At 32.6% G+C, this 23996-nt stretch overlaps 1 protein-coding gene across 1 annotated transcript; it reads left to right on the top strand.

The window, feature by feature from the left end:
* Positions 1-16895: 16895 nt before the first annotated feature.
* On the top strand, positions 16896-23512 carry LOC140438953 (uncharacterized). The gene is made up of 3 exons (XM_072528589.1): positions 16896-16987; positions 21871-22456; positions 22736-23512. Exons 1-3 carry the CDS (start codon positions 16896-16898, stop codon positions 23510-23512), a joined length of 1455 nt encoding a protein of 484 aa, XP_072384690.1.
* Positions 23513-23996: the final 484 nt, after the last annotated feature.

Here is a 23996-nt window from a genome sequence, read left to right as displayed (position 1 = left end):
AAACACAGATCTATCTATGGGATACCAGATTACTTGTCTGTTTTTCAAAATGCAAGAGGAAATAAAAATATCAAGGTTGATGATAAAAAAGTATGTATATAACCATACAAATGTAAAGAATTTAAATACTACGACTATTATGATTTAAAAAATTTGTCACACACTTTAATTAAAAACCGGACAAAAGACCAAAACGGCGAAAAAATAATGTGGTTGAAGATAAAAAGAATGATGTACAGTTGCACCAACAAATAAACGATTGATTTTTTGATTTGGATTGCCCGTTTATTTTAGAATATGTTGCACCAACCATTACTCGATTGGAACCGACTGTTTTTGATCTGTCAAAAATAACCAACCGATTTTCTACGGTTATTTAAAAAATCGACTGTTTTTAACCCCACTTTTACACTGTTTATATTATTAAAGTGTTTTTAGCAAAGATTTTGTTTAAAGTATTATAGACTATAATTTAAAAAAATAGATTTATCATCATCGTCGTCGTCGAGTTCATCTTCTGGTGATTTGGAAGATATAATGCATATGTTACCAAATATACGATATATAATATAAGATATGATAGATAAACGTCTATATTCTTTTGTTCAATGTTCACTTGGATTGGCATAACCTTACAAAAATTTCTTTGTTGACAATCTTTTTGACAGATCACACTCAGATTCGAATGAAATAATCAAAATAATCTGTACTCGTGCAATGTTGCCACGTATAAATTGTCGGTTTGTAAACCAATAGTTTTTTAGAATAGTGCAACTCATTTGAAAAATAACCATTGATCGTTAATTTAAATCGTCGAATTGATGGTTAGCAAATCAGTTGATTTACAGTCTGGTGGTGCAACTGAGCATGAGATTCGTGAAAGGAGAGACAAACAGAATCTATTTTAAGTATGACATGTCAACAAGCTTCAATTATTTCCTTACTGATACTGCACGGCAGTAAACAAGAAAAAAGCACGCTAAGTTATCAACTAATTCAAGCAATCTTGAAAAACTTAAGCGACTTTATGATGCACATTTGACAATAGCATAGCAAAAAAGAGAGATTTGGTACAGTTATGTGATAAGGGAGTGATACCGGAGGAATATCACGGGTGGTATCGTAATTTGAAAACGGGTAATGATGTAACAGACATCTTACCAGAGCCTGCTTTCAGTGACGAATCGGACGACGAAGCCTCATAATAATAATATTGTTATTATTATATTCGAAATAAATTTAATTTTTTCTATAAAACTGCCTGTCATTCATATAAACAATAACTATAACTACACACAGCTGTTAATAAAATTTTCAGGGAAAACCAGTTAAATGTCATAAATAACGACTAATATCTTAAAAACATCGCTATTACCTAGTAAAAGCCTTATATCTCGATCACAAAACTGGACAATATTATACTTGGTTTATTATATTTGTGTTAAATATGTTATTTGAAGAGTAATTGATTTATTTAGATTTACAGGTAAAACCAGGTAAGTGATAGCATTTCCAACTTAAATTTAGGATTAGTCAGATAGGTGTCTCATGTTTTTCAAACTAATGATAGAATATCCTTTCAGATATATGCATCTTTCACTAGAATATCTAATATCAAAAACAAGCTGACTGCTTAATTTACAATATAAAACTAAACTTTAAAAACGTTTTTTCTCGATTTCGGTATTCCGATATTTACCTGGTTTTTGCAGTATACCGACGATATAATGTACTTATATATAACGTATTATTTTCTAAAATTGCTGTAAATTACAAAATCCAAAGCTACATTTACAAATATGTTTTAATGAAATAAGCGATCTATTTAGTTTCGTTTTGACAAATTTTGAGGTCAATGCGTAGATTCCACCAAGATTATTCCAGAAAAGCGGAGCATTCGCCAAAAACGTAAATAATTGGCGAATAATATTTTAGATAAGACCCCAATTTGCATATATATGCGCAATTATAACAATCAGATGAAAAAGAAACATAAATTCATATTTTAATTGCTTTTGATATAAGAAGCAACTATAACTGTAATAAATTATTAAGTTTAGCACATGTAAGACGTTATCAAAGTACCGAGAAGTTGATTGTAGTACCTTGCAACGATATTTATCACTTTTCGTGAAAGACGGTACCTTACTTTTCGCTGGAAGGAATTTTAGGCCTGTTCTTAAAACAAATATAATATTTTTTCCAAATTCTTAATAACATATTAATAATATTAATAGATACTCATATTTTGATAATAGTAATATCCAACTGTGGACGTTTTAGCCACAATGTGTGTATCCATAAGCACAATGTCCCTCTAAGACCCATCGTCAGTACATACAACTGCCCCACTTAGAAATTAGCAAAACATCTCGCCTTATTGCAGCAAAAATTGTTTTCATTTCATTAATCTTTTGCAAAATGTTTCTACTTCAGCCTCAGATATACTAGTTAGTTTTGACAGTTTCTTTATTCACCAACGTTTTCATCGATGAAACCATTTCCATCCTAGACTCTAAACACCAAGTCCGCCAAAACACATTATCTCTCATAAAACACTATATGTCTAATACGTACTTTTCATTCTAAAATCATTCCTATCGTCAAATGAAAGGTGCCGCTCTCTCTCTCGCAGTAGCTGATATCTACATGGAACATTTTGAAAGAACAGCCTTGTGCTCATCAAACCTCCTTCTGTTGAGTCAGTTGAGAAGTTAAGTCTGGAGCGTCTTTGCCATTCCTTGATTTTCTTATTCAAAAACACCCACCTCGCATTTTTTGCTACACCGTGTACCGGAAACCCACCCATACAAACAGTTATCTCAATGCCCTGTCACATCATCCCCTTGCCCAACTCAATTCAGTTATCAACTCTCTTGTTTCCTGTTTCATAAGACTTAGCGACAATGACAGATCATCCGAAATTAATTTAGTATGGCAACCACTCTTACAAAACGGTTACCACAAAACTTAAATCGATAGGAGCATTCAAAAACATCTAAACGCCATTCCATTCAAAAAAGAATTCTTGCCGCATTATCAAGCCAAAATTGTTCTACCTTTTATCAAAGGTGTCACTGTAAAAGACCAAATCCCCAATGAAGACCATGGTGTCTATGGGATACCTTGTTCCAGTTGCCAACGTACATACATAGGATAGATAAACCGACGAATGTATAACCGTATTTACGAACATTGTTATCTGTAAAACATTCCGATACTACTTCAGCCCTAGTCCATTATCATATTCAGATGGACCACAAAATAAATTTCGAAAAAGCAAAAACCATCGCTTCCATCTGCTCCTTAAACTCGAGAAGTATTTGTGAAGCCATAGATATTGAAAAACGGCCTAACAGCTTAAACAAGCGAGATGGCGCTAAAAGACTGCCGGCAACATGGCGACCGCTAATTCAGCGACCCCCCGCCCCAACCCATCCCGCTAAGACCATTTCCGCGTATACCGTTCTTGTGCATAATGAGAGTATAAAAGCTGCTACACAGGGTAAGACCGGTCGTCACTCAACACTAAGGAGTAGGCAGATTAAGGCCTCAGTACCGTTTGACGGTCCTTGTATTTCTGCAGAAAAAGATACTGGTACGTCACGAGTGAGGGGAGTAGGCAGATTGAGACCCCGAACTTGAAAGGAACCATATCCCTCTTGATAATGGCTCCAAAATGGATGACGAAACGTCGAGTTTTACATTCTCAATGTAGTTCTTCCTAGTTAGTAAAACTTAGTCATTTTCATCGAAAGAAAAATAGAAGACAAGGAAGAACTAAACTATACTTGAACTTTATTGACCTAAAGACAACTTTTGATTCGGTTGACATGAAATAAAGTATTATTCATAATTATAGCAACTAGAGAGTGAAGAGTAACGTAGATACTAGAAAGTGGCCAGTCATAGGAAAAGTGCAGTAAGAGGCTAAATATCCAGTAAATTCAAAATAAACAAAAGAATAATAGGAAGATAGTTAAAGCCCATTATTGTTTGTTATAATAATGACCAGAATTATAAAGAAACTAAAAGCAAAAGGGAAAACCTAAATATACAATAATGGAATACAGGGACATGCAACAAGGAAAATTATAGAAATTACTTTACGTAGATGGTATTAACTCATTAGAGAACAATAAAAATAAAATGAAAAGTCTAATAAATTTTTGGACTGAAGAAATACTAAAAAAAATTAAACGTAGGAGATTATATTTTATGTATTGTAAGAATGAAACCCAAAATAAAATTACAAGACAAATATTAGAATTCTAAAGTAGAAGGAAAAGAGAAGGGGACAACTCAAAAAGAAATTAATAGATCAGATCAAGAAAATTGGAAGGAGTAAGGGAAAAACTATTGAAGAATTACAGACGATGGCCAAAGACGGTGATGCATAGAAAGGATGGGTAAAGAAAGAATCAGCCTGTAAGCCTATATATTATTTGTAATGTTTGTAATTTATTATTTTCATTATAACTTGTTATCTAAAGTAAATAACGTTTTTAAATATAAATTAATATATTCTATCAAATTTACAGGAACAATTACATTGTAGCGATAAGACTACCAAAAAGAATTAAAATACTTTTATAAAAATTATACTTCAATCAACCATGGGAGCTTATCGTCTATGCTTCGCCTAGTTTAGTATCTCAAGTGTAAGTTCGTTTGTCTTAAACTAGAAATCAAACCATGAAACCTTAGCTGATAGCAAATAAAACAATTTTTAACTAATCGTATTTATAAAAAATAGGAAACAATCAACCCTGCCAATGCTTTACAATGAATACAATGTGGATAATACTTATGGCATCGATGACATAAATAGGCTGCTTGTGTGGCCTCCCAATTAGACGGTTAGGTCTTCCAGAGTACGTTGTACAATATTACAGTTGTTCCATATTATATTCTGAAATTTACCAATAGTCTTTTATACAGCCAATAAACTAAAATATCAGAAACAGCTTGTATTAGAGACACATCAAAAAAGGTTTAATTTCCTTGCCATTTTACAAAATTACAATTAAACAAATAGCAGATGGCAAGGATAACATGAAATATAATTACGGTTGAACTTAGTTAAATTTTGTTACCTACATGCATATAATTAAAAAAGACGTGGTTTTGAAAGAAGTGAGGTTACGAATATTGAGAATGCTGTCAGAATTCTAGACTATATATTACAATGAAAGTACTTTCCCCAAGAGAATTCTGCAGACCATAAAATGCAGCTTATTATAATTCCTACCTTCTTTTATAAATTTTAATCATAAACAAAAAATAATCTCACCATTAAACGTGATTGACAGAAGTAGGAAGGCTGCATGAAGTTAGCACAGATGTCATAGGATGTTCCTATATATGATGAAATTAGCTTTTCTGTCAACACAGAACAGAATATTTAGTCTACCGGAAAGAAAGAGAGAGGGCGAATATTTATTCTACGGGACATAAAGAGAAAGAAAATAAAGACAGTAGGCGCCAACTACTTTTTGGAGAAAAAATAGTAAAAACGAATCTGAAGGCAAAGGAATTAATAAATTAATAAAGAAATTAAAATAAAAGAATTATTTAAATATAAATTAATAAAGATGTGACGTTTATAACGTTACAACATGCTCGATACTTTGCTTCCAATTTCATGACATCTCTATAGAAACTATTCATTTGGTAATTAAATCTTAAAATTAAAGTAATAATTAAAAAATAATAAAATAATTGTACAGAAATTATATCTTGTACCTGATGTGACATAATTAATTTTTTATTACAAAAAATCTTATACAATCTATCGGGAAATTTAAATTCAAACTGATTTTTTTTTCTCTTCTAAAAATAATTATATCCTTAGATTTAATAAACGATTTGATGTAATACGATTATAGATATTGGGTTTCTGTTATAAATGACTGGCCTAGTGTTTATAAGAGCTCTATACATAATATTAATTACTTGTGAGGTAAAATTGAATTATGTGGACTCTGATATACTGATAATCGACCAAGTTGCTTACTTAATTATAATCCCTTTGGTTTTTAAGACACAAAACTTGTTTTACGCTTATATTAACTCTCGCCTTCACAAGACTTCCTTTAAAAATTCAATATTAACATCGTTCCTAGTAATTATGCAATTATTGTTGAATCATCTGAAATTATACTTGATATTCTAAGTACTATGATAATAATTATAATTAATAGTTTATTAATAAATAACTTCACAGAGTCTTTGACATAATAAATTCAACTATATTCAGAATTAGATTAAAGAGCAAGTTTTTAATTATATCGCCATTAACATCCGGGCTTTACTAACGATATAGGAGATGAGGAGAAAGACCTATTATATCCGAAACTAGAAAGTACTTATAGGTATTGTCATAAAAATAACACTAAAATTGTCATTGTAAATTTCAACGGCAAGGTTGGTCAAGAATCAATCCCGCCCAACTATTGGCAAGCATAGTCTCTATTAGGTTAGAGTGTAATAAGAAGTAGTATATTTAAAAATTTAAATATTATCTTTATATGGTATTTAGCCACAATTGATTGTAATTAAAATTACATTTATAACTAACCAAAGTTTGACGTTTCAATACTATAACTATAACCAAACGAGTTGTTGATAGGTTGTCTTTAAAAAATTGACATAAGTAAGGGTTCAATCTTATAGACAACAGCATACTTATGGTTTAAGAAGTTTTTGAGAGTGGTGTTTTTACCCCATGATTATCAAATTCTGACTGTTTTTGCGGGTTTTTTGTGTTATATAGTGCTAGTCAAAAGTCCGTTCTCCCCTCGTATCTTGTGAACAGTTATACTTATAATAGTGAAATTTTGAGGGAGATAATGAACAGACGTAGGCTTCTTAACGAGTCATGACAAGTGAAGTAATAGTGAAAATTGACGTTACAGCGTCACTGTGACAGATAATTTTAAATAGGACTTTATAGCAAGTGATACCTCGTTTAAAAGTATTGAAAATACCTATTCAACCATACTAATTTTATTTGAGTTTATGCTTATTTTGATAAATAAATTAAATAAATACTAAAATTTTAGTTTCGCATTTAATTAATAAATATTAAAACCTCCGCCTCTGGTTAATTGTCAAAAAGTTAACGTTTTTCAATTCTCTAATTGTTTTTACGTCAACTTTAACTTTTTTGATAATTAATCAGAGGCTAACGTGAAAATATTTATTAATTAAATGCGAAACTACAAATATTTTAATATACCCATTCAATCATACTAATTTTGTTTGGATTTAAGATGATTTTGACGAATAAATTACATAAATACTAAAATTCTAGTTTGGCATTTAAATAATAAAAATTCTAACGTCCGCCTTTGGTTATTTGTCATAAAAGTTGCCGTTTGTCAAATATCTAATTTTTTTAGTTTGCAAAAGCGTTTGTAGCTCAATATTTAGTTTCTGTTTCTGCTTTGTTTAGTCAATTCCCTAGTTTTTTTTAGTTTGCAAACGCGTTTATACCTGAATATTTAGTTTCTGTTTCTGCTTAGTTTAGTCAATTCAAGTTTAGTCAAGTTGTTTTTGGTTAGTTGTTCTTAGTTAACATTTCGTTTAATTATTGTTTAATGAGACGTTTAAATTTTTGCAAAGGCAGAATGGTACGTACTGTAGCCGACAAAGTAGCAGCTATGTTAATAATTGGTGAATGTGGAAATAATTTCCATGCAGCGGAACGTCTTTTTAATAAGAAGTACCCCCATCGCCCTACATCGTGAGCTTATTTAAGGAATCTTCTTCGGAAGTTTAAACAAACAGGGAGTGTTGAAGATTTCAAACGATCTGGTCGACCAACAATTATTAGTGATGACAAAAAAATTGACTTAATTTCTGAAATGGTAGTGATCCCTACTTCTTCTACAGCCCAAGTTGCATATATCTATGGAATCAGTCAAAAGACAGTACACCAAGTGTTGTCTGAGAATAAATTTCATCCATACAAATTAAAAATTGTGCACAAACTTTCAGATGATGACCCGGACCAAAGACTAGAATTATGTGAAACTATGTCCAATAAAATTAACCAACAGCCCGATTACATAAAAACAATTTGTTTTAGTGACAAAAGTACTTTTTCTCTCAATGGAAATGTTAACACACACAATGTGAGGTATTGGAATGACACAAATCCTTACGTCTTTCGTGAAACGTATACTCAATTTCCAAAAAAAAATAAATGTTTGGGCAGGTATTTTGGGAAACCATATAGTTGGGCCTGTTTTTCTCAATACTAACTTAACCGGTGAAGTGTATCTGGAGATGTTACAAAATGCAATTGAACCGTTAATACTTGAAATTCTGGAAGATAATCCAGATTCGGCAACTTGGAAATAACGTTTCAACAAGATGGTGCTTCTGCACACCATTATGGTGCAGTAAGACGTTGCCTAAATGAGAAATAACGTTGTAGAAGGATTGGACGACGAGGTACGATATAATGGCCAGCTCAGTCACCGGACTTCACACTATTAGATTTTTTTCTGTGAGGATACTTGAAATCTAAAGTTTACGCTACAGCACCCGACAAAATTGATATTTTGAATCAACGAATTGTTGAAGAATGTTCAATACCTTTACTTTACTTTAACGAGATATCACTTGCCGCCTTAAGATCCCATTTAAAATTATCTGTCACAGTATCAGTCACTGTCCAATTTACACGAGTCCACGAAATACCACACGAGAGCACTCTTACAGTTTAAATATGTTACTAATAAAATTGTGACATGAATCAAGGATGTTTTCTTCAGTATTAATATTCTTGATTAATAATGAGAGTTTGTGAAACATGTAGGCTTTAAACTACAAGCTATATAACAATAACTAGGTATACTCAATACGCGAGAGTCTAAAACTGTTAAACCAGAAATACGTCGACCCCTTTGATGAAATACTACACTGACACTGACTAATATGCGAGAGTTTAAAACTCTAATCAAGACGCGACCGCTAAGTTGGGATAAAATGTAGCACTGACTACGTGATTACTTTCAAATTATCACTACCTAGGGATCAGGGGAAATTTCTTCGAAATATCTATTAGGTAGCTTAAACCCCCTCTTTTGAATGATTGCTAACCGGAAATTTTCTAGGTACCAGTTTTTAATGGTTAAAAACAGCTTTTGAATGCTTTATACCAGCGAAATAATATTGACTGCCCTCTGTCCGACGTCAAAAAAAAGATAGTGGACTGCCATGTGATCCCTTTCACCACTTCAACCGCTAGTTTATGTTTACTGATGGAATCAAATAAATCCGCTTTTGCATACAAATAAGATATTTCAGTAATTTATAGTCTATTGTCATCAATTGGCAACACTGGTATAATAACACAATGAAATAACCTAACCTCACATTAATTTATTGTAGCATGTGGCCGTCTGAGTTATTATTTATAAAATTGCAAGAATCCCTTACTTATTTTAATTAAAATTAAGGAATAAAACTTACAGATGTTAATACTATTACAAGTAAGTAAAAATAAATAAATAGTAATTAAAATTGCAAACAATAATCTATTGAGACTGTTTGTTCCCTACCTTAATTTTATATGTGGTCAAAATTACCCATCAGTAATAAACTTTTTTTTTTCAGACAGGCAAAACTGGCCTCTTTCAGACAGGCAAAAATAGCGACGAATAGGAGGAAGGTAACAGCAATACAGAAGGAGCAGATATAAACAGCTATGATAAATGCTATTCAATGAATGAAGAAAACGGTTAGAAAGGGAATGGTAAACCTACTGACTTGAATCTCAATGTAAACACGAATGTTGTAACTTGGAAATTGCCTTCGAAAAATTTTATACCTGGAATAAAATTGCCTAAGGAAAGGAAGGGTCTCAATCTTTGAGAATTAAACTGGAAGTGTTCTGAACTAGATGTGTTTCTAAAATTATTTCCTTGTTTATGCAGATTGCTGATAGTACTAATAAAGGTATAAAGCTGTTAAAAGAAAAAAAAAATTAAAACTAAACTGCGAGGAGACCAACATGTATGAAATTATGATAGTACTTGGCGGTACTCTTGTGATGTCTTATAACAGGGTGAGAAATTTTTGTTATTACTGGTCCAGCAATGAGTCGTTGTCAAATACAATCATAAAAATGCTACCGATAGAGATCGATGAACTTTCCTACTTTCAAAAATTTCTTATCTGAACATGGGCGCTGGCAGCAATTGGGTGCAATAGCAAGGTAGTGCAATTGCACCCCTCTGTCCGGAAAGAAAGTACATATCTATACATATATGGTTCTATATTTTATATTGGTTAATAGTATGTGTGTTTGTAAATGCACCCCTAAAAAGGAGATGCACCCCCTGAAAATAATCCTGACGGCGCCAATAACACTAATCCAAAAAAACCTTAAAATTTATCTAAAACATACTATGTAGAAGACGTCGTAAATTGTTTAAAAACACGATTTCAAAAGACAAGGTCTGAATCTTCTTACCAATTCATTGATGAGACAATGGTAAAATTCAAAAGCCCGTCATTGCCCAAACAATATATATCTAACAAACCAATCAAGAGGGGTATCAAATTATAGCAACGATGCAATATCCCATTAACCATCCATCACTAGTTACATATACGATTTTAACATATATTTCGGTAAGGAAATCACAGCACTAAAGGGGGCTCTTGGTGAGAGGGTGGTGAGAAACTATGTCACTTTAATCGAAAGATTAAATAAATGAGCTAAATTTCCATGCGTTGGTACATATATGAAGCGCAGAAAGAATGCTTCTCAATTTATCGATAAGAAACTATCTAGAGGTGAATCTGATTCATTGGTAAATGTTAAAGGTGTAAGGCAGTTAGATGGCAGGACTACAAAGAAGTTTTACTTATATCAAACTGCCACTTCCTATCTATATCACAGATTGGAAGAAAACTTAAGCCAAGCAAAAAATTTAGGTTTAATTGCCCTGAAGGTATAGTGTTTTACAATAAACATATGAAACGGGGTGATTTGGCTAATCAAATGATTGCCACCTATGATTTAGACAGAAAATCTACTAAATGGTAATGTAAAGTTGTCTACAAATTGTTAATGGCATCTGTTATAAATTCATGGATAATAATTAATGGGAAAATCCCAGTAGTTTGCTGTATACCATCGTTTAAAAAAACATACAGAAGTTAAAACACTTCACCATTGTATTTAGGTATATAAAAACATATGATTAAAACTTTTACAAGTGTCGTCCAAATTTATACAGTAGCATAACGTTTTCGATCTAATCAGATCATTTTCAGTGCCTTATGTACTTGAAGCTAACAATGAATTTGTGGCTATGGCATCCATATATGGGTTTACATCTTTCCAAAATCATGGATAATATTTTCGAAAATTCAGAATGAAAGAAAGAAAGTTCCTCTTCTTAATTATTTAGTACCTGTAGCTGAGCAGTTGATAAGTTTGGGGAGATCCAAAGCCAAAATTAAAAGAAGAGTCACTAGTCGTCCAGGTAGGTACACAAAAATGTTAAAAAAGATGATAAATACTGGAGATCACCTTTTAAAACAAACTAACAATAGAACAAGATGTTTCAGTTGTTCCTAAAAGAAGAATGAAAGCCGTACAAAAACTTTATGTCTTAAACACAATGTACCTTTATGCCAAAAATGTTTTTTAATATTCCACTTATAATTCACTTGCAATTATACCTTATTACTTAATAAAAAAGTCTATTGTAAGTGCTCTTTTTATTACTCATGGGACCTTTAAATTCCAGTTAAAACTACTGTTGGGGCTAAAAGTTACCACCTCCTTAGAAAGGATAAAATTCAATTTTGAGATCAATTTTATACATAATGTGTCTGAATTAAATATTCTGATTATAAAAGTAAATAGCTTCAGTGTCTTCTTACATGTAAAAACGAATTCAGTGGTGAAAGGATTAAGCAGTACCCTAGATTTTCATCGTTGATAAGGTCAATCAAAAAACGTTTTTGCGTTTATAATATTTTATTGTGATCTTTAAAAGTTACAAAAAATTTCTTTTTTGTTTGTTACTTTTAAGTTTTGGGAAAATTTAATCTATCTCATGAATATGCTAAAACAACCTGACGTTTCTCCACAAATCAACCGCGATTGGTTGTTCTTTGTATTTTTCAGTTTTATGCAACGTAAGATGTATTAATTAGTAGAGGTAATTAGTTCGTAGCCTACTGGCTAAATCACGATTAAATTAGATTTGCCCAGAGTGTATCAATCAACCTACCAATTAATCACCGAGAGGTAATTACCCGCTTTATTAAAATCTGGTTGAACTTCTGTTCGTTGTAATATGCGTGAAGGTTTATTAATTTTTTTTTCACTAGCCGGAAGAACATAGAGATGTAGGTATGTCCAAATATTAATTGAATTCTTTGACCCGCATGTCTGATCATCTAACCGCATTTTATTTCTTGATTAAAAAGTGGCTTAGTAGAGCAACTTTGATTTGCGCTACTAAAGAAAAATTCAGCGATAACTGAATATATCAGCCGAAAATAAACTCTATTTTATTATTTTTTGATTTCATTTGTTTTTAACTTTTCTTCAAATTTTGACAAATAATTTTCATTTCTTATAAGTAGATAAAGCACTATCGTTGTATTTCTAATTTGTATATAATTGTTTGCCTAAATTGACAACTAGTTTCTTCTTCAAAAGCTGCCTACCTTCGTATAATGGCCCACATTGACACATCTTATTCTATTTACGTAAATCAGTGAACGTTAGTTACAGTCCATTTACTAACATTGGCCAGAATATATGTCTGTGTCAAGGAGCTCTTTTGTCCACAATCTTGCCTTGTGGAATTAACTCTAGAAATTTATTATTTCGCATAATGTGGCCTAATAATAAGTAAGCTAATATGTTGTTCTTTACGGTGTTAGTAATTTATTTGTCATTTTTTATCTTCTCGAGAATAGTTGTGTGAGTTCTATGGTATATAATGAAAACAGACTATCACGAATCGTGTATTTGATAAGTACCCCAATATTTGCGTACCTTAAAATGGGGCGAAATTGATAATTGCCAATGAGTCTGAATATTTTAATTTTTGCTGAAATCTAAGAAGCTTAATAAGGTTGAAAACGTCGCTTAAGTTAATAGCCAGCGTAAAACCTGTGATTGTTTAGTTGAAGTAAGTATATTTTGTTATGGAAAAAGCTTGTTTTAATTATGGCTATATTTTTGATGTTTCTTTAGCTTCCTAGCTTTCCGTTGTCTGAGGAAAACTACAAAAAAATGTGCGATTTTACCTAATTATTCTAATAGTTACATATTCTCTGTCAACACACGCTATTTTTCAGGGTATCATAATTTACGCGGGAAATTTAAAAATTCACAATGGGACTAATTTGATCAGGTCTGTGAGACAAAATTGATCTTCACTAGGAGCGAATTTGATATCATTTTTTCTGAAGAAATCTTAAATTAGTATAAAACTCTACTTAATTATATTCAAACTACTTTTCTTTATGTTTTCGCCGCAGATGATGCTTTCGCTTTGGAGCCACATTTATTAAAACCATTCTAAGAAATTTACGAAGCAGGCAGCGATGAAAGAGTCTTTAATTACCGATTGTCTCGTACTCGGCGCATTGTTGAGAATGTATTCGGAATACTAGCGACAGTCTTCTGGGTATTTAGAACACCTATGCTAATCGAACACGACAAAGTCAGTAAAGTAACGATAGCTTGTGCCCTTCTTCATATTTTTTACGGAAAAGTAAAGACTCTTCTTCAACCCATACACCACCAGGCACTATCGATACTTTTCTTCTTCTTTTATGTAGACACAACTCTATCGTTTTTTAATGTGCCTCCAGTAAGTTGTCGTTCCATCGTTTTCGTGGTCTTTCCATCCATTTGGCTTATATGATAGTTCTATTCTACTCTTCTCAATCTCTTACCCAGTTCTTGATGTTTTCTACCTTGCATGTACGTCGTATATCTGTACTTCTAGCTCTGTCCGATAGTGTTTTACCATCAAGTGTTTTCATTTCTGCTGTTTTTAACATCCTTTTTGTCTTCACTGTGTCAGGTCGTATTTATGCTGCGTGTGTCATTATTGTCTGATGACTGTTTTGTAAATTCTACATTTCATTTCTATCCCGATATTTTTATTTCCCCATATTGTTTTACTATATAACTAGGACTACCAATAAAATTAAAGAAGCTGATACTCACTTCCAGCTCTTAAAATCCTATATAGAAAATAGACACTTCCTGGTGAAGCACGGTACCGAGCACACTAAGATATATCCTAATCACTCAGGCATCCCACAAGGCAGCGTTCTCGGCCCAATTCTATATCTTTTATACACTTTATACACAGCGGACATTCCAACATCTAGTATTGCAACGTATGCAGATGACACTGCTATCCTGGCATCCCACACAGATCCATCAACAGCATCAAGAAATCTTCAATCAAACCTAAATATATGGAATGGATGAATAAATCTAATGGAACTAAGTCAATACATGTTACATTCACGCTACGTAGAGAAACATGGCCCCCTATATATATTGATAATTGTCCTCAATAATTCCTCAATCTGAGGACGCTAAATATCTTGGCATGCACTTGGCAACGCCGTCTACTTGGAAAAAACATATTTTTAACAAACAGAAACAGCTTGGACTTAAATTGAGAAATATGTATTGGGTCATTGAACGCAATTCAAAACTAACTTTTGATAACAAAATTTTACTCTACAAGTCCATCGTCAAGCCCATTTGGACTTATGGGATTTAGCTATGGGGCACTGCTAGCGTCTCCAATACAAACATCTTACAGAGATTCCAACGTTTTAGTGCTAAATACTGTGAACGAGTGCTAGTGCATCCTAATGCGTTTGCTCGACAACTAAATGTGCGGAACGTCTTTGAAGTGCGTAGACTAAAACGGCAATTGCCGTCCGACTTGTCCAACTGAACATAAGTGTATTCAAACTAATAAAATTTTAATTTAAGAATTGAAAAGAGGTTACTCACTGGAGTAACTCTCTACATGTCTGCATTCTTTACCATACCAAATGCTTAAAGCCCAATAGGCAGATTATTGTACTCAATGGAGTTAATAAAAAAAAATAAAAAATATTGTTTTATTCAGGCAACGTGCGCCTCTGTTTGCTCTATCCATTTGATCTTCCACTTCAGTTTCGAGCTTTCCGTAGCTAGATAATGTGATGCCTAGATATTTAAACTCGCTATCGATTCAAAGAGCACAATTACTATCTGCACATAGCGAAGCAATATGTAAAATATGACATCTTTACTACCCGTCAAAAAAATACCAAAAAAAGCTGGACGTAAGGATCAGGAAATAAGGAAATTATTTTGCTGCTATTTCAAATTTACTGGAAAGGTTCACTGGCAGGACCGTTACTCTTAAATATTCATTGTACCGTTCCTATTATTTCTTGAAATAAAGCAATTTTATCAAAAATTTAGTTCTATAAATTTTCTAATGCCTTTTAATGTTCTGAGAGATCTCGTTTTGCTTACTTGGCTTTTAAAATTGTGTAATTGTTTTGTGTAATTGTTTTGCGTAATTATCAAGCTTCTACATCTATATAAGGAGAGTAGGTGTGGATATTTTTTATGAAGTTAATAATATTAACGTAATTGAATTTTGTTTTACTCTACAATATGTTATTCGTTGTTTTTATTATAATTGGTATAAAGAGAACTAAAAATTATTCTAATAGATGGCGCTCGTAAATTATTGGTAGCCAACATCGTTCTGCGTTCTACCTAGCTCGAAATGTAATTTATGTGTGGAAATTTTGTTATAAAAACAGAATTAGTTACATAAATATGCACCTATATGGCGAATAGCGCTCTACCATAATTTTTTCAAGCGGCTATAAATAACTAAAAACGAATACATGTTTTTTTAGTAATTACCTCAGGTAATAGATGCACAACATATTCGGAAATGCACTGTAAAAGCAAATAAACAATCGTACGTGAATTTATAGCATAATACGTTATATTTAGTGTGCACAAGTGATGTTAATTGTGGTTTTCGGCATCGAAAAACATTGCAAAAACTTGCGTAGTTAACAACAGGGACGTCCGTTTTGTCAAATAGGCACGGGAACCAGAATTATTCAAAGTATTGAATTGTGTATTTATTCAAACATTTTCTTATTTAATAACCGTAATAAATAAAACATACAATTTTTTCTCTTTTATATGCTTTTTTAAGATTATTGGATACAATTTATACAAGTACTCGTATGTTTGTTTTTGACAGTTTTAACGTTTACGTTGTTATTTTCTGTAGTTGCTGTTTATCTTCCAAGTTGAAAACATTTAATTAAACAGTAATTTAGGTTTTCAAACGTGGATTTCGACTAAGTATATAATTAAGATGTGGTGTTATCTACAGTAGATGTTGCTCGTATTATTGTGTTGCTACAAGATGGAAAAAGTTAAGTTTATGTTCCCAAAACTTGAGGTATTTCGAGAACTACAGTACGGAGAGCTTTTCATTGCTTTATAGAGACTAGTACATACTCACGTCGACCTGGTTTCGGTCGTAGAAGAGTTACCTCGGAAAGAGATGATCGTTTTATCGTGATGGAACTAAGAAATCGTCATTCCACCGCAATTGCTGCAAGAAACCGACTGCAGGAGGTTTGAAATTTGAATGTAAGTGAGAGAACGGTTAGAAGATGTCTCAATGGAAGAGGACTAATGGCAAGAAGGTTGGCTATTGTTCCCAAATTACAACCCAAACACTGTAGGAATTGATTAATTTTTATTCAACAATATCAACACTGATTTATATAGGATTGAAGCCAATTTCTCTTTACTGATAAATCTCAGCTGTATTTGAAGTCTGGCGATGGCCAAAAAAGGGTTTCAGGACGAAGAAATGAAAGATATACCCAAACTTGTATATCCCAGAGAAGAAAATTTTACGGTAGTGGTATCAAGGTTTGAACTGGAATTTAATTTGAAGCTCAAAGTGAACTTATTTTCATCAAGGGCCCCCTGAATGCTCAACAGTATATAGAGGATATTTTGGCAGAAGCAGTAGTTCTATTTGGTCCATTTTTTTGGGGACAATTTCGTCTGTATACACATAATAATGCACATACTGTATACTGCAAGAATCATGACAAATTACTTGGGGAAAGTAGGAATTAATAATCTAGAATGGCCAGCCTGCAACCCTGATCTGAATATCATCGAACATTTTTGGAATGAACTTCATTGTAGGGTTAGAAGTTAACCAGGTCATCCAAAAAGTCTTGCAGAACTTCAAAACATGCTTCGTGAAGAATATGACCGTATTTCTGTTTTTATTTAAAATTTGTTCCTTTCCCTTCCAAATCGTATGCAAACGGTATATATATATATATATATATATATATATATATATATATATATATATATATATATATATATATATATATATATATATATAATATATATATATATTTGTATATATATATATATATACAGGGTGTTTCAAAAAAAGGTAAGCCCGTCTCTAGGGTGGGTAAAAAACTGAAAAATAATTGGGGTTTGCTTTGTAAAAAATTTTTGTAACGCCATCCGTTTTCAAGATATAGGGCGTTGAAGAAAAAAAATTTTACGCATTTTTTACGATTTTGCCGAAACTACTGGCAACATTGTAATGAAATTTTATACGAATATGTTTTGAAAGCTGATACATCCCATGAATTTGTTTTTATATCTGATTCTCATAGAGGGCGCTAGTTACACGGATTGTACTAAGTATTAGTCAATATAACTTTTTTAAGAGTATAATTATTAATCAAAATTTCAAGTAAACTTAAACATTATTCAATTTTACACGAAAAAGGTACCCTTGGTAAAACTCAATACTGTGTACCGTTTTCGGAATATTTTGATTTGAAAATTATGAAGTAATAATTGATGCTGGTAGTAATGATAAAGTTCTAATAGGTATACCTCTATTTTCTCCAAGTGTGCCATGGAAATCTGACATTTATTGATTGTTATGACGATAAATCAACAATAATTAGAGTTTTGAAACCTTGTTATTTGTAAAATCAAATCAAAATGTACTCAAATGTTCAATACACTGACATGTTATTAACCTTAGGCGAATGTTTAGGATGTTCTAGTGCAGCTGTGACACGTTATGCAGAAAAGTTTCCTAGAAGAAACTTATGAAGTAAAAAAACATTTAGAGCCGTTGAACGACGTTGTCGAGAAACTGGGAATGTGAGACCAAATAAAATAAATTCTGGTAGAGCAAGAACAACAAGAACAATTAATAAACAAAATAATATTTTAAATTTACTTGATCAAGATCCAACAGTTAGCGTAAGGAATATAGCAAGACAAACAAATACTTCTTCTTCAAGTACTTGGCGGATACTGAAAGAACAGTAATTATATCCTTATCATTACAGACAAGTCCAAAAGCTCTTGCCAGATGATCTACCGGTTAGAGTGGATTTTTGTGAAACATTGCAACAAAGGACAGCCCACAATCCAAATTTTTTAAAATGCATTCTTTTTACGGACGAGGCCACCTTTACGCGACAAGGTATGTTTAACTCCCATAATGCACACTACTGGTGTGATGAGACTCCACGAGTCAAAAGGGTATCACATTACCAGCACTCATTTAAAGTTAATGTTTGGGCAGCAACTTTAGATAACAAATTAATAGGTTATCATATTCTACCTGAAAATTTAAATGGTGATATATATCTTGATTTTTTAAACAATTCCTTATTCGAGATATTAGAAGATTTAACGCTAAACGAGCGAAGATCTGTATTTTTTATGCACGATGGACCTCCACCACACTTTGATAGAAGGTGTAGTAATTGGTTGAGTAATCATTTTCCGAATCGATGGATTGGTAGAGGTACAGAAGCTTCGATTCATTGGCCTCCTCGGTCATGCGATTTTAACCCTTTGGACTACACAGTTTGGTCGTATATTAAGGAAAAAGTCTATGCTACAGAGGTAAATTTACGCCAAGAATTGGAAGAAAGAATTCAACCTCAATTTAACGACCTCACAGCTGATCCCCTACCGTTTAGAAGGTAAATGGAATCTTTAGAAAAAAGAATAGACTTGTGTATTCGCGAAAACGGAGGGCATTTTGAACACTTACTGTAATTGAATTTTATTTTATATTCTTAGTCATTAATTTAATTTTCTTCTTGTGAGTTTTGTTTAATTACTAACTATTTTATACCAGCATCAATTATTACTTCATAATTTTCAAATCAAAATATTCAGAAAACGGTACACAGTATCGAGTTTTACCAAGAGTACCTTTTTCGTGTAAAATTGAATAATGTTTAAGTTTACTTGAAATTTTGATTAATAATTATACTCTTAAAAAAGTTATATTGACTAATAATTAGTACGATCCGTGTAACTAGCGCCCTCTATGAGAATCAGATATAAAAACAAATTCATAGGATGTATCAGCTTCCAAAACATATTCGTATAAAATTTCATTACAATGTTGCCAGTAGTTTCGGCAAAATCGTAAAAAATGCGTAAATTTTTTTTTCTTCAACGCCCTGTATCTTGAAAACGGATGGCGTTACAAAAATTTTTTACTAAGCAAACCCCAATTATTTTTCACTTTTTTACCTACCCTAGAGACGGGGTTACCTTTTTTTGAAACACCCTGTATATTATTTTGTTTATATATGGTATTTTGCTATAATCTTCCAAGATATGAGTGAATATTCTTCAGAGCATTTTGTTTGAATGAGAGCTTTCCTTCTGTGTATACCCTGAGTTTCAGCAATTATAAATATTGCTCCTGTAACGTAAACAGGTACATTACGGTAGTATTTAGAATCAAATAAGTAGTTAGCTTATCTTAGGCATGGTTGGTCAAGTTTTAAGATAGTTTATAATATTTTTGACTGCGTTGTTGTTAAACTTTGGCTACTGCTCGTACCATCGATTCCATAGAAAATAAAACAGTTTTAATTGTCATCACGGTCTTTAGAATTCAATATCTTATGTGAAATATTATAAAAAAACCAGGACAATAACAATCGGCTATTTACAAATCCTAATTTCTATCAGCAATCGCCGTCACTGTTGAAAAGTATTACAAAAACTCACCTCGTCGCCAACATTGATGTCCTAGGAGGGTTCGTTTGGTACAATTGCATGTGTTATCTAGCGCGGCCGGACCCGAAGCCCAGAGCCCGGGGGCACTACCGAACTGGCCCGGGATTTCTCCGCTAATTGCATGCCGGCTTAAATGCCCCCAAATCAAATTACGGCCAAATGGGAAATGTATGCTTTATGACGGAATCTACCGACGCCACACCATGCTACGTTCGGGATTAAATTTATGATTTGGATTAAATTAGATTGAGAGATCGCAGATACTCCCGACAGTTATGTCACATTTGTATCGATATGTAGTAATGATTTCGGGATGGATACTGGTTAATGTAGTCGGTTTAAATCACATTGGAAGACAATGCATACTTGATTAGTTAACTTTCAGACAATTATATTCCATATTTCAAATTCCACACTTCGGTTTTATTTATTTTAAAAATTAACCGTGTTTTAATTTCCACATAATATTTTTTAAACACCCTTTATTTTATATGGATGGTTCAATCTTAAATACAACATTAGTTCATTGCTATTTTTTAATAGTAGGTACTTAAAAACTAACCAAACAGAACGTTTTCGGGTTTAATGCATCAATATGCATATCCCAATATTATCCCAATACTAAACAATTATCGCACATATACTTGTTCACACAGCTATACAAGATCATATTGGTTTGCACGTTTTAATACTCTGACTTCCTGAGTTAACTGAGATGGTTTCTACATTAGTATGACGAGTATAGTATAGTAGAATATTAGTACAGTACAGTGGCGGTTGGTATATAAGTGCTGCGGAGCTGCAGAACCACCAAAATAATCCAAACAAAATTACTTTGAAAATTAAATAAAAAATATCACTACTTATAAAATTTAAATTCATTTAGATGGTTTTCGTGCATGGCCGCCTTTATTTTAATCTGTCGTCCGTCGCATCTCATGGCGACAGCAAGTCCCACTTATTTGACCGGACAGTGCTACTCCGAGCTGTGAACTGTTAAAGATATCCCCGATAACACCCGCTCATCCCCTCGCCTACACTTTTCAGGCGACGACTGAAAGCAATATTTGAGCTGCATTTGTCGCAGTTCGAACTAGTGTGTACAAACCTACGTTTATTGTAATTTTAAATAATCGGTGATCGCGACGCGACGACTGTTAAAATAAGTTGTCCTGCACGTAATTCGGTATTTATATTAAGTATATGAGAATAAAAGTGCTGTTCAGGATGGATGTTATTTATAATTTGATTAATGTTAAGAGATTCTTTAAATATTCTTATGACGAAAAACTAGAATTAAAATGCAAAGGACGTCCTTTGCCGGATATTAAAATCGTAAAAGAAGGATCAAGCCGAGGGAAAAATTACAAACGACAATTTAATTGCGATATTTATACGAGAAATAGTTGGATATGTGGCTGCAACAGAAAAAACGCTCTTTTCTGTTTTCCTTGTGTACTCTTTGGAGGTGATAAGTCATGAACGCAAGTTGGTGTAACAGACTTAGTACATTTAAGTGATAAAATAAAAAAGCACGAAACTTCTAAGCATCATTTGCACAATCAAATGGAATATGCTTTATTAGGCTCCGTGAATATTAAAGAACAGTTAGATTCTGCATACTGGATAAATATTCAAAAATTAAATAAAGCTGTAACAAAAAATAGGTATGTTCTCTCAAAAATTATAGACTGCATACAATTTTGTAGTGTTTTCGAATTGGCGCTTCGGGGACACGACGAGACACAAACATCCGACAATCCTGGAATTTTTCGTGGCCTCATAAATTTTACTGCTGAATTGGATAAAACTTTAGCACAACACTTGGAAGAATCGACGGTTTTTAAGGGCATTTCTAAAGAAATTCAAAATAATATTTTGGACTGCATGTTGGAATTATGCCAGGATAAAATTTTGGAGGAAATTCGGGAATCTCCATATCTAGCTGTCATGGCCGACGAGATTACAGACATTTCAGCAAAATCACAAATGGTTGTAGTATTTAGATATTGTCGAAATGGAGCACCGGTAGAACGATTTTGGACATATTTGGTACCTTCAAAATTAAATGCAGATACTTTAAGCAAAAACATTTTCAGTGTTTTGGATCCTATCCTGGAAAACTCAAATAATAAACTAATTGCTCAGAGTTATGATGGAGCAGCGGTCATGTGTGGACAGCACGCAGGAGTTCAAGCCAGAATCAAAGAAAAATATCCATTTGCTCATTTTGTACACTGTTACGCGCATCGATTAAATTTAATAATGTCTAAGGCTTGTTCCGAAAACTCTCAAGTTAGACTTTTTTTTGGAAATTTAAATGAAATCCCTACCTTTTTTAAAAATTCGCCACAACGAGTGGCAGTTTTAGATAAAATCGTCCAAAAAAAAATTCCTCATGGCGCTTCAACTCGCTGGAACTTCAATATTCGAACTGTTAATGTTGTGTTTGAACATCGATCTTCTTTTATCGAATGTATGGAAGAAATAGAAGAATCGTTTGATAAGGCAGCTGTCTGTAGTTCAGCGTCTTCCATTCGAAGAATACTAGTGGATCAAAATTTTGTTTTTTAGTTAACATTTTTCCATCGCATAATGCCACAAGTAGACGTTTTGTATAATGCCCTTCAAAAGACTAAAACGGATCCTTTGGAAATCAATAAAAAGGTGACAGATTTCGAAAGATACATGAATTCAGTTAGAAATTCAATAGATGATACCATTGACCAAGGTTCTAGTTTATGCGTTGAACCATTACCAACTAAAAGATTATGGAAGGATAACAGTCCAGTAGATCATCGGAGAGCATCTATCGAAGTTTGTGATATAATCATAAATTGTGCAAATGATAGATTTGCTTTTAAAAATCACCTACTTGCAACTTCATTGCTTTATCCTGAGCAATTTGATAATTATTGTGATAATTTCCCAGATGATAATTTAAGCCTGACTTGCGCGTCATATCCAAATTTAGATAGGGAGCGCTTGAAGACTGAATTATCTGTTATTTATTTTAGAAGAGACTGTAGAGACATTAATGGGGCAATACCTTTTTTAAAATTTTTAATTGAAAATGATTTAACAGAGCCTTTTCAAGAAACTGTAAAACTGCTTCAAATTCTAATTACAGTGCCCATGAGTACGGCAGAAGCTGAAAGGTGCTTTTCGAGTTTAAAACGGATTAAAACATTCTTGAGAAATTCCATGACTGAAGACCGACTTGTAGCATTAACCATGTTGTCAGTAGAAAAAACACTTATAAAAGAAATACCAAACTTTAATGAAAAAGTTATAGACAAGTTTGCTTTAAAAAAAATCGACGAATCGAGCTTATTTATAAAAAAAAAATAATATATTTGGCTCTGTGTGTAGTTAGTTCGTAAGACCCTATAATGCAATTATTGTTGTGGCGATTTTGTTTGTAGTGTTTTTTCGTTTGCATTCCTTAGTTTCACGTATTTATCGATAAAATTCTACTAAAAACATAAACTATAAAACAATTACTAGTGTGCCATAATGTACCATTGCTATTTTTGATATAATTGGATTTATCTTCAATTTGAAAAGAAGAAAATCGGTAAGTTCTTTATTATTTTTTAATAGATATATAATGAATAAATATATGTTGTAAAATATCAAACTAAAAGCCTCGTTGTAAAATACAACGATTAAAAGATATTGAATTAAAAAAAACCAAAAAAATACTGCAGAACTACCAAATTTTTGAGTCACCAGCCGCCACTGGTACAGTAGAAGTTTTCTCTCGTGCTTTTTCGCATATTTTTGGATGAGTCATCTACACGGCAACTGGACATCATTATGAATATTCTCATGT

Source organism: Diabrotica undecimpunctata, chromosome 4 (genome assembly GCF_040954645.1).
Source record: "Diabrotica undecimpunctata isolate CICGRU chromosome 4, icDiaUnde3, whole genome shotgun sequence".
Lineage (NCBI taxonomy): Eukaryota > Metazoa > Arthropoda > Insecta > Coleoptera > Chrysomelidae > Diabrotica > Diabrotica undecimpunctata.
Note: the sequence above shows the minus strand (reverse complement) of the source record. Positions and strands in the feature narration are given on the sequence as shown.

Bases quoted from the DNA above. Each gene is read 5' to 3' on its own strand.
- LOC140438953 (XM_072528589.1), top strand. From the start codon at position 16,896: ATGGCCAAAAAAGGGTTTCAGGACGAAGAAATGAAAGATATACCCAAA. The intron at 16,988-21,870 runs GTTTGAACTGGA...ACAATTTTGTAG, and splicing joins TTTACGGTAGTGGTATCAAG to TGTTTTCGAATTGGCGCTTC. The intron at 22,457-22,735 runs GTTAGACTTTTT...TTTGTTTTTTAG, and splicing joins CTTGTTCCGAAAACTCTCAA to TTAACATTTTTCCATCGCAT.